The sequence below is a fragment of the Equus quagga genome, unplaced genomic scaffold (genome assembly GCF_021613505.1).
Source record: "Equus quagga isolate Etosha38 unplaced genomic scaffold, UCLA_HA_Equagga_1.0 HiC_scaffold_9808_RagTag, whole genome shotgun sequence".
Classification (NCBI taxonomy): domain Eukaryota; kingdom Metazoa; phylum Chordata; class Mammalia; order Perissodactyla; family Equidae; genus Equus; species Equus quagga.
Genome location: NW_025795076.1, coordinates 6,009 through 17,868, shown reverse-complemented (window position 1 = coordinate 17,868; position 11,860 = coordinate 6,009). Strand labels below are relative to the sequence as shown.

The 11,860-nt window shown below is 52.3% G+C and overlaps 1 protein-coding gene across 1 annotated transcript; it reads right to left on the bottom strand.

The window, feature by feature from the left end:
* Positions 1 to 706: 706 nt before the first annotated feature.
* LOC124232661 (kallikrein-1E2) lies at positions 707 to 4,813 on the bottom strand (the record flags this gene model as incomplete). The annotated part of the gene is made up of 4 exons (XM_046649603.1): positions 4,768 to 4,813; positions 2,766 to 2,925; positions 990 to 1,276; positions 707 to 843 (listed from the first exon to the last, which is right to left on the bottom strand). Coding segments are annotated over exons 1-4 (630 nt in total), but the record flags the coding sequence as incomplete, so codon positions are not given.
* Between the last annotated feature and the right edge of the window lie 7,047 nt (positions 4,814 to 11,860).

Here is an 11,860-nt window from a genome sequence, read left to right as displayed (position 1 = left end):
CTCCCCTGGCCCCAGGGAGGCCCCGCAGGACCGGCCCTTTCTTCCCCCAGCCGTCACCTCCCGCCCTCTCCCCTGCTCGCTGGGCTGCACCCACACTGGCCTCGCTGGGCCTCACACACACCAGGCCCACATCCCTCGGGGCCTCTGCACCTGCTGTTCCCTCTGCTCTTCCCCCAGACAGCACGTGGCTCACCCTCACCTGCCGCAGGTGTCTGCTCAGCCTCACCTTCTGCTCGAGGTCACCCCTCTCATCACACCAGCCACCTCCCTGGCTCTGCTCTCTCTCCTCCCGCCCCCACAGCTCCCTCACCTCCTGACAAGTACCATCACTTCTGTGCCATGTTCACTGTGTCTGTCTGTCTGTCTCCCCTCCCCAGAACAAGAGCTCCACGGTGGAGGCTGTTCTCCGTCTGATCACTGCTGTCTTCCCAGGGGCTGGGCCAGTGTCAAGCAGGTAGTAGATGCTCAGTAAACACATGGTGAAGGAAGGAATGGGGGAACTATGATGTGGAGCAGTGAGATACTGATGGTGCCCGGATGGGGGTGTGGGAAGGGCAGGCATATGGGGGAGGGAGCCGAGACACTGGGGGGCAGCTCCAGCCAGGAAGCAGGAGAGACAATGCCTGGTTAGGCACTCACACCCCGGCCCTGAGTCTGGGTCCACTCCCCCAGAGCTGCAGCATCTTAGCAGGAGAGGGCGGCTCACCAGGCAGATGCTTCCGCTATCATCCCTGTGGGTAGCGCACAGCACGAACTCGGTCATCTTCTCTGGGTAGGCTCGGGCACACTTCTCATTAGACTGGAGTCGGAGTTCCACACACTGGAGTGTGCCTGACCCTCTGTCTATGGGCAATGGAGAGACACAGCTGTGGCCAGTCGCACCTGGCTTTTCAGTCCCCTCCTCCCTCAGACCCCACTGTCTGGGCCCCCAGCCTCCCCCCTCAGACCCGCTGTCCGGGCTCCACGCGGTGTGTCCGGCCCTGGCGTACTTGTAAGCGTGCTGATCAGGCCCCAGCCCGAGGTGTAGCAGGTGCTTCCCAGTTTGGGTTCCCGGGTGGGCAGGTCCAGGATCTTCACAGCGTCTGTTATCCGGGCGGGCTGAGCCAGGCGGAGCAGCATGAGGTCGTGGCTGATGTCATCATAAGGGCGCAGGTGTTTCTTCTTCAGGAGGCTCAGGTCGAATTGTGGATCTAGGAAGCTGTCACTGACCTGGTGGAACTGGGCTGTGTCTTCATCCTCAGACAGATTGTGGCGCCCCAGCCAGATCTGGTAATCGCTGGGGAGAAAGAGGGATGGAGGGAATGAGGAGGAGAGGGGAGGGGAGAAGGGAGATGGGGCAGGGCAGCCTGGGGAGGGTCCCGAAGAGAGAAAGAGAAACAGTGAGAAAAACAAAGAGAGAGGTAAGAAAGATCATGAAGAGAGAAGAAAGAGTCATGAGGAAAAATAGAGACAGTGAGGGAGGAAAGAAAGAAATGTGACAGTGTGAAAGAGGCAGATCTGGAGAGAAATGGAGTAAAAGAGAGGTTAAAATGATAGAATGAAAAAGACAGAGAAGAATGAGAAATAGAAGGAGCAGTTAAGAGATAGGATGAGAAAAAGAGACAGTGAGAACTCGTCACAGGGAAGAAGCAAAGAGTGAAGAGGCAGGAGAAGGAGAAATAGAGAAAGTGAGTAAGCACGGAGGAAGTAAAAAGAGCAAACGAGAAACAGAGGAGACCAGGCCAGGGATGGGGACACAGAGTGAGGGAGAAGAGGGGGGAGGGCGGGAGGTGGGGCAGGGGGAGGAGGGAGGGGCTGTTCTAAAGGAAAGTCCATTGGGGGAAAGTAACACTTCAGGGTGGCAACAGCGTCTCATTGGCTCAGCTGTGGTGTTTCTCATTGGCTCAGCTGTGGTGTTTCTCATTGGCTGAGCTGCAGCGCTTCTCATTGGCTGAGCTGTGGCATTTCTCATTGGCTGAGCTGCAGCACTTCTCATTGGCTGGACTCTTGCCAGGTGGGGAGAGAAATCTTCCCTCAGTAGCAAAGTGGTTTTACTTCCTGTCCAAGATGCAGGCATCCTTTGGTGTAACTGACGATGTGTGATAGGGCATGGGAGCTCCCCCTACAGGCCTTCGCCACTCCAATTTAGTTGAGGTTTCTTTTATTAATTTCCACCCCTGTGTCCCCCTGGATGGACAACTGTCCTGGAGAGAGGGGCTGGGCAGCGTGAGAAGTCTCCCCCACCCCCCCATGTTGGGATGATCCCTTCCTATTCCCTGGGGATCCCTGCAGTCCCATCCTGGGGGTGAGTGTGCTCAGCGGTGATGGGGTAGAGGGAGTGGGGCAGACCCCGAGAGAGAGAGAGATGGGGCAGAGAGATGGAGGGTGAGACACCCAGCGACAGAGATGGCAGCTGAGAGACCCAGAGATGGACAGAGACAGGGAGAGACACAGAGACATGGAGACAGATGAGAGGGGGAGATAGAGACAAATCATAGTCACACAGAGAGAGACACAACAGAGACAGGACAGAGGGAGAAACAGGAAGACAGAGAGACAGTTACATGGGGAGACACAGAGAGACCAGGCAGCCATGGCAGGGCTTCCCTGGGGCCGTCCAGTCCCAGCCCTGCCTCTCTCCATGGGCCCTGGACCAGTGCCATCCTTCTCTCCCTCAGCCCCCAGCCTCCCCTGAGGTTATCCCAGGGCAATGGTCCTGGCTGACCATTCCTGTGGGAGCACAGATGCCACCAACCCCCCCCCCCAGACCTTCTGTCCCTACTCACTCGCTCTTGCAGTGAGCGGCTGTGAGCACCCACTGGGGGTGCACCAGAACGCCCCCACACTGGAAGTGCCCTTGATGATACACAGCCACCTGCCAGGGTTTGGAATGCTTCTCACACTCCCAGCCTCCTATGATCCGGGACTGGATGGGGGGCAGGGCGCCTGTGAAAGGGGTGCTAGGTCAGTGGGGTGGAGGTTAGCCATGGGGCTGGGGGGCTGGGCTAGAAGAGGGAGCTGTGCGGTGGGGTTAGGGGCACATGGGGGCAGAGGACCAGGCTGGGGGTCTGGGAACATGGGCAATGGGTGTTGGGAAGGACCTGGAATTCCTGAACCGTCCCTGGGATTTTGGGATATTGGTTGTTTCTGGGTGAGGAGATTTTATGCAGAGAGCAGAGTCGACCCCAGGGATCAGGGTAGGAGACAACATGGCAGCATCTGGAGCAGCATGTGGTGTGGGAGTTGGGTGTTTTGGGGGTGACTTGGGGTCTTGGACTGAGGGAGAGGAAGCTGTGAATTCTGAGAGCAGAAAGAGATTCTGAAAACCAGGGATAATGGTCCCAAGAGAGCAGCCCAGATGCTGGGGGCAGGGAGGATTTGGGAGGTTAAGGGGACCTCAGGCTGTGAATGTTTAGGGCCAGCGTTGGGCTTCCAGGTTCTTAAAAGGATGCAGATTTGGGGAATCAGGTCCGAGAGGCCAAGAAGAGCGTCTGAGCTGGGGAATCTGGGTGTGATTTACGGTGCCTGGATTGGGGCTGGGAGAGTTGGGAGAATTTGGGGTTCTAAGTCAAAGAGCGAATGAAAAGCTTAGACTGGGAGAAATCCTGTGAAGGTTTGGGGTCCTGTGAACCAGGAATGGCTTCCAATGGGGTGAGGGTTCTGGGGGATACGGTTCAGGTCAGGCTGGGGCCAGGGCTGAGCAGGGAGGGGTGAGTGATAATCAATGGGATAGGATATGGATTGGGATCTTTGTTTTTAAAGGGGATGAGGGTCATGGAGTGATTTATGGTTCATTTAGCCTGCTCCAAGGGCAGGAATGGAGAAGGGAGGGACGTGGGGGCCAAGTGGATGTAGGGTGGACTCAAGGCCCTGCTTGACGTGGAATCCTAGAATCACCTATTGGGGTACCCAGGGGAGGTCAGGGCAGGACAACGGGGCTTGTAAAGTATTGGGGCTCTTGAGGGTCCTGGAAAAGCAGAGATGCTAAAAGAAGGGATTTGCGTTGGAGAAGACCTGAAGCGAGGGAGTGATGGGTTTTCTGTGAGAGAGAAGTTGCTGTTGGGGGTGTCTGGGTATTTTTCTTGAGGAGAAGACTGGCAGTGCTGGATAGGGGTCTGGAGCAAAGATTCAGTGAAGGAGGGGAAATGTTCAGAACCCCCATACCAGGGTGGGGAGCCCACGTGGAGTCACAGGTCAAGTAGCGTGGCTGAGAAGAAGCAAGAGTGTCTGGAGGAATTCGTGTGTCCTGGCAGCAGGACGGGCAGGTCAGAGGTCCAGGTCTGGGGGACAAGGTTGAGAGCTGACAGCTGGATGGGAAATATCACTGGGACCTGGTGGGACTCATGAGCTCAGGAGCCAGATCACTGAGCCATAGAGAACTAGGTGGTAGACGGGGATGATGAGGGTCCCAGGGACCCGTGGGATTGGGAGAAGACCTTGGAAGAATGGGAGACCTGAAAGAGAGACAGAGATGGCCCAGAATTTGCCTCTTTGGTAAAGTGGCTGGGGGCAGGGAGAAGGTTCTAGGAGCCCCTGGGAGGGAGCAGGGACTTAGTGTGGAATAAGGACTGTGAGGAATGTGATGAAGGTGGAGGGGCTGCGATAGGTTTTTAGGATGGAGCTGGGGAGACAGGGGGAGCCTGGTACTTGGGATGGACTGTGGGTTGCAGGGCTGTGTTGGGGTGGGCCGTGGGTTGGGGGATGAGGCTGGGGTGCTGGGGGAGAAGGGAAGGACATATGAGGAGGTGAGGGCCCGCTCCCCAACCCGCATCCCCCGCTCCGTCTCACCAGTCTCGCCTAGGGATAAGTCGAGGCACAGAACCAGGAACCACATGGTAACAGAGGTGTCCAAGGGCAGGCAGGCGGTGAGCCTTGAGCTGGAGAGCCTCCCTGGGGAGTCTTTTAAAGCTCTCCTTCCCCCAGGGCCCCACCCCTGCCCCGCAGGCACCCGGATGCTGGCCAAGGGCCTGCGCCTGCTGGCTGGGAGCTGGACACCTCCTCCCACGTGCAAGGCTGTTGAAGGGAGGGAGAGCCAGAACTTGTTTTCCTGTAGGTCTTAGATTACCCTGGGTGTGTTTTGGGGCCCAAGGCCAGATGGGGCAGGGCGTATGGCTCCTGGGGGCTTGCTCTTGAGGACAACGTTGGTGACAAGTGCCAGTGGGAGGGACAGAAATAGTAGGGTATCACTGACCCTGATACCATGCCTCATACGCCTTACCCCCAAGACTTAGTGTCCCCTGACGTACCAGCAGTGGGGCTCTGAGACCCCCTGATCCTTGCTACGCTCTGAGCCAATAGGAGAGCACTCCCACTTTCTGTGTCCCTTGAAATAGAAGACTTGGCTTTCAGAACTCCCTGATGGTTGCTCTCTCAGGCTAAGAATCTAGTTCTCTAATCTATTGATCCTCTCAAAACAAGCCCTTGGGGGTCTTAAAGATCCATAATCATAGCACCCCCAGAACCACAGGTCCTGGGGTCACCCAGAGCAAGGTCCCTAGCATTCCCAAATCCAATGTCCTCCAAAACAAGGCTGGGGTCCACATGACGTCCACTCCTTAGTCTCCAGATCTGGGACCTTGGCTTCCCAAGGATTCTGGATGATGTGCCCTCCCGGGACAAGAGCATGATCCCTGCAAAGTCTAAGGTGCCATACTCTGTAAATAAGATATTTAGGGCTCAAGAGCCAGGTTTGTGTACCTCAAGATTGAGGTGGCCTTGAAAATCCCATTGTGGGGTCTCAGAGGAGAATCAGGAAGTATCCTCCCGTGGCCTCCATTGTTAATCTGATTAGGTTTTCTAGGCTTCCAGCACGTTGATTATCTCTGCTGTTCAGTACAACCAGAAGAGGTCACATGGGTCAGCCCAGCTGTGTGTCAAGAACTTGGTAAAATCTTCCTTCTTTCCTACATGAGAAAACAGAAGATCCTAAGATAGCTAGTGAGATGGAAGTGGGCACAGATAAGCACAGTTTAAAACCTTAAGGACTAGGGTAGAAGGATATGCTCAGCCAGTGGCCGGATCTCTGACACTCCCTCACATACATACCAAAAGTTACCAGAATCACCAAGTGGAGAGAGGTGTGCCTCAGCTTGAGTGAGGACCTCCTTGATCCAGTGCCTCCATCTTGTTCCCATCTACAACACAACCAAAACTCGATCCAACTCAACCAACCCAATCCAAACCAACCCACAGACGCCCAGCCAATTCAACCAACTACAGCACAACCTAACCCAATTTAACCCAACCCAAACCAACCACACCATACACACCTAAATCCAAGGCAACTCAGTGCCATCCAGTTTAGCTCAGACCAGCCCAAACCCATCCACACAATCCTGATCCAACTCAACTCAACCGGCCCAATCTAACCCAACCCAGCCCAACTCCCCACGTCTTCACCTTTCAAAATCAAACCAAACTCGTGCCTGTCCTCACGTCCAATTCTATCAACCCCTATCTCTGCGTCTTCTGCACTGGAAACCAAACCGACTCCCATTCCCAATTCAACCCACACATACGTCTCAACCGAAAGCAAAGCAAACCCATCCCCAACCCCAATGGTGCCACCACAAACCAACTGCACCATTGTCAGTCCCTAACCCAACCCCAGCACAATCCTGTCCCCATCTCTAATCCTGCTCCAAACCCACCCCCATTTTAACTGCTTTTCCTGCTCCATCCACAAGCCCACCCTGGCATCTTCTCTGACCCAGGGAAACCCAGATCCAGTCCCCTCCCAACTCTCAAACCAACCTCCATCACTCTTCTTAACTGATGACACCCTGGGCTCTGACCTCGCAGGAGTCTGAGCCTGCGCCCTATACTGCAGCACAACCCATGGTGTTCATCAGGGGCCCTGGATAGTCTAGTCACAAGATGTAGAGGAGATGATGAGTCCTTGCCCATCAGGACTTCAGGAAAGGGCACATTACCAGTCTCCTCTGTTCTCTCTCAAGAACCTAAGAGTTTGGGTCCCATAGCCCTCTTCACATGGGGCCGGGACCTATAACTTCTTCCTCTTTCAGAACCCAGGACTCCTTCAAAACCAGCCGTCCAGACCCCAGCTCTGCCACCCCAAAGGCACGCTTTCTGAACCCAACTTATGCCCCCACTGGACCTGCCTTCATCCCGGGTCTGGCATTGGGTCTCAGACAGCACTCCGTGTGGGGGGACGAGGGAAGCACTGCCGTATCCACACTTGAAGGGGACCCCTTGCTGTGGCTGGGGGTGGGATGCACACTCCTCACCCTCCAGGAGCTCGTCACTGTCCTGGGCCACCGGGAGAGGTGGTGGAGGACCCCCGAGGACAGAGGCTTTTTCTTCAGCCCTTGCCCCATCCCTGCACCTGCCCTCCCTGCATATTCTTCACAGATGCCTCCACCGATTCCTGCAGAAGTCTCTGATTTTTATTTGCAAATCTCTGCCCTCTCTCTAGCTTTTGCAACTGCCGCCTCTTTTCTCCAGAACTTTCCTGTCTCACCTTACCCCATTTTCTGTAGGACCTGTGGCACAGAGAGGAAGGGGGAAGGCAACAAGTTCCCTGTGCTTGGGCGTTGAGATAGGAACCGTGGATGTGGGTCCAGACAGGTGGTCACTTGGAACCAGTCATCCCAGGTCACCGACCTGTCGTGGACATCAAATCGATGTGGCCAAACACATACGACACACAGTTTTGACCTCAGAGTCTGGACATCTCAGTCAAACTCAAGGACATGAATGTGGCCAAACAAGGTCATACATGCACAACCGGACTGCCAAACGTAGATACTGGTATAGCCGGCACTTTCAGCTAAATTCACTCCCATGTACATGGGTTGTAGCTTCAAGCATCACAACACAGACGTTCGTGTGTGTGTATATGAATATAGACAATTAAGACACGGGTGTGCACGCACTCACACAGTCACGGACAGATTTGGACATCAAAGCTTAGCCCTTAACATCTTTTCTGAACTGGACCTCTCTCTCACGGATGCTTCTCTAGTAGGCAGTGTGCAAGATGGTCTCTCCATCAGAGCAGGTTTGTTTATTGTCCAGGATAATAAAAATAACGTGTCTCTCCAGAACAGATTTGTTTACTGTCCTGGATAATAAAGATAATGTCTTTGCAACAGATTCATTGTCCGCTGTTCAGGATAGTAAATAGACTACGTCCCTCCAGAGCGGTTCTGTTTTTGATCCAGGATGATAAAGATAATGTCTCCTTCCAGGGCCAAGGTTGGACAGGTTTGCTGGCAGCTCCCTTATGAGGTTGAGGATTCCTGAGCTCGAATTCCACGTGGCTTATGCATAAATCACTGTGTGCAGAGCACCCACCAGGGCCTCTCTGATCATCCTACAGGACTTGGGGGGCAAGGGGAATTGATGTGAACCTGAAGGTCATGTTTCCTGCTATGCTGTGAGTAATACGTCCTTTGTCTCTGACCCAGGAGTATGTTGTGTTCCGCCAGTGTCTATAAATCGTGACGGGCTAACTTAATTGTTTACAGGTCGGAAAATCTCAAACCCACCCCTGTTCTTGTCATACACACGGGCACTGAGGCTGCACCAGACCAGCTGGAGTTGGAGGTGGGTGGGGGCCCCAGCTGGGTGCACTGGGGAGATAGAGGACAGGGAGAGGGGAGGACACAGAGAGAGCCTGAGGGGATGGTGGGGTGGGGGGAGGTTTGGAGAGAATCTCAATGATGAGGGTTGAGCGAGGGGGTTGATGAAAGTCTGCCCCACCCTCTCCAGGGTGGGGGCATCAAATCACAACAAATTGATTAGCATTTGGTGATTGATCATGGTGTCTGGAGTCCCCTTCCCTCAGAGTAACCTTGACCTTATGGCAGCTTTTCTCTGAGTGACAACCACTTCCAGTGTGAAATGAAGGAGTAGTGCCCACCTCACAGGGCTGTTGTGAGGCTCAAGCGAGCATCTGTAAGCTCTGAGCACCCTGCTCGCCACACACTAAGCACTCAGCAGTGCTGGCACGCCCTCACAGGGGACTGCCCTGGGCCAGGCACGTGCAAGTGCCTTACACACATGCCTGCACTGAATTCTCTACAAGAACCCCATGAAGGAGGGTGTCTGGTAGAGGATAGATCTTGCTTAAAGGGAGATGTTGCCTTTTCCCTGGACTCCTGAGAGGTGATCTGCACGTCTTTGGGACATTCTTCCTGCAAAGAGCGCCTTTGTTTATCTGCAAGACTTGAGCCCTACCGGATAATCTAACAATGTCATTTATAGTGGGGGTCAGAACAGCGGGATCTCTGAGGACTGGGGTGGGGCACTGACGTCAGCAACCCCAAATCAGGATGGATTTGTGGTTTGTCAGCATCCTTGGTTGGGACTGTCCTTCCTTATCCTGTGTGGTCTCTGTCGCATCCAGCCAGTGAACAGGCATAGGCTGGTGTGGATGTTGGGCCAGTTGGCAATGCCATAGATGATTTCTCCAGTGGATTCAAGACCATGCATGAACACCACGAACGCCGTAGGGTTGTAGGAGTTGCCCAGAGAAAGAGACTGAGAGTCATGGAGATAAATAGAGGAAGAAAAAAAGGCAGGACAGCCCCACACCTCAAAAACCACCTTGCAAAGAATGACTTCCTACAACCTATGTCCACTCCAGAGCCCGGAGTCTCCAGTGTGCTCCACCGTGACCTGGAAAATGGCAGAGTAGGACGCTTCCGGGGTTAGTCCCTCCACCAAAATGACCGTTAAACTAGAAAAGATGATCAGAACCAACGATTTCAGAACTCTAAAATCTGATCAGACAGTTACAGCCGCTGGGGACTGCTTGATGAAGGTAGTCGTTGCTGGAATTCAGTGAGAGAGCACTGCATGTGGACCAGCTCCCATCCTCGTTCCTCAGCCACAGCTGTAGGGACAGCAGTCGTGCTCCTGCAGTGGCTGGCGAGTGCCCGGGCAAAAGGTGAGGGCCTTGTCCTGCAAAATTGGGGTCATGAATTGTGATCTGTTTGGTGATTCCTTTTGTTCTCAGCTCCTTAAGCATTGGGGGCTTCCCTGGTGGCGGCTATAGGAAGACTCAAAGAGACACACCCCCTTTTAAAAATGGGGTATAATTGTGTACAATCCTTTTCGTACGCTGCCGACTGCAGTTTCCTAGTATTTTGTTGAGAGTTTTGCATCTATATGCGTGAGAGATATCTGAAGGATTCAAGGAAACCTCTGTTATGTCACAGGCTGACTTAGAGATAATGGAACCAAAACTTCAGTGACTACATTCAACAAGGAATACAGGGTTTTCAAAATGATTTGGAAAAGTCCAATAAATTGGAACAGACAGAAAGGACTACAGCCCTCAAGAAGCAAAACTCAACCATTTCTAAGGAGGGGGGGGGTGGGAATCTGATTTCCAGCTCTGTCCAGCACATCATAATACTAACATGTCCAATTCTTGACAAAAATCTACAAAGCATATAAAGAAACAGAAAAGTATGGGCCATTCACAGGGAAAATATAATTTTATGAAACCAGCTTTGAGGAAGCCCAGACATTGGGATTACCACCCAAAGACGTGAACTCAACTGTCTTAAATATGCCCATTTAGCTAAAAGAAACCATAACCAAAGCACTAGGGAGAACAATATGAAGAAATAGGGAATGCCAATAAAGAGATACAAATGATAAAAAAGGAGTGAAATAGAAATTCTGAAGATGAAAAGTACGCTAGGAGTAATGAAAAATTCACTAAAAGTTTTCAGTGGAAGATCTGAATAGGCAAAGAAAGAATGCCTGAACTTGAAGATGTGGAAATGAAATTATTCAGTCTAAGGAGCAGAAAGAATAAAGAAGGGAGAAAAATGAACAGAGCCTGAGGGATCTGTGGGACAACAGCCCGTGTACCAACACATCATGGGAGCCCAGAAGGAGGAGAAAGACAGAAAGGAACAGAAAAAATATTTGAAGAAATAATGGCCAAACTTTGCAAATTGGTGAAGGACATGAATTTGTACATTGAAGAAGCTCAGTGAATTCTAAGCAAGATCAACTCAAACAGATTCACACCAGGACACATTTTAGTCAAATTGTTGAAAGCCCAAGACAAAGAGAGAATCCTGTAAGTAGAAAGAGAAGCCCCTCATCACATCCGAGAGATCCTCAATAAGATTAGCTATTTCTCATCAGAAACCATGAAGGCCAGACGGCAGTGGAATGATGTATTTAGAGCCTTTAAAGCAAAAGTCAATCAAGAATTCTATATATGGCAAAAGTATTCTTCGAAAGTGAAGGTGAAATTAAAACACTCCCAGGTAAACAAAAGATGTGGGAGTTTATTACTAGGAGACGTACTCTACAAGAAGTGCTAAAGGGGGTCCTTTATGCTGAAATGAAAGTATCTTACTTTGACCAAGCTAATATGGCTGGGAGTGACATTGTGTAGTTTCCAAGAATAGCCCTTAGGGGGCCTTGTGGCTTCCATTTTCCTCCTTTTGGATCCCTGAGCTGCCATGTAAAGGAAGGTCAACTGATTGTAACCTATCATTAACTCAATTAAAAAAAAAAACAAAGACGTTTAACTGTCTGCAGGGAAGACCATGTGACGAGACCGAGGATGAAAGGGTCTGAGCAGAAAGAGGCCCCAGCTTTCCAAATATCCCGGCTGAAGGGCTAAGATGTGTGAGTGAGGCCATTGAGGACCCTCCAGCCTAATTCAACTTCCCGAGCAAAATCAGTCAACACTCATGCAGAGATGAACCATCCCGGTGGAACCCTGCCCAGCCAACCCACAGGGGTGATCGGAGCAGCCAAGTTGGATTCTGTGGTTTGTGCCACAGCTGAGCATTTGAGCTTAGGAATCAATCTTGTAAGGGGGCTGCCAGCAAGGTCTCCTAACCTTTGTCCCCGATGGAGATAATATCTTTATTATCCTGGGCCA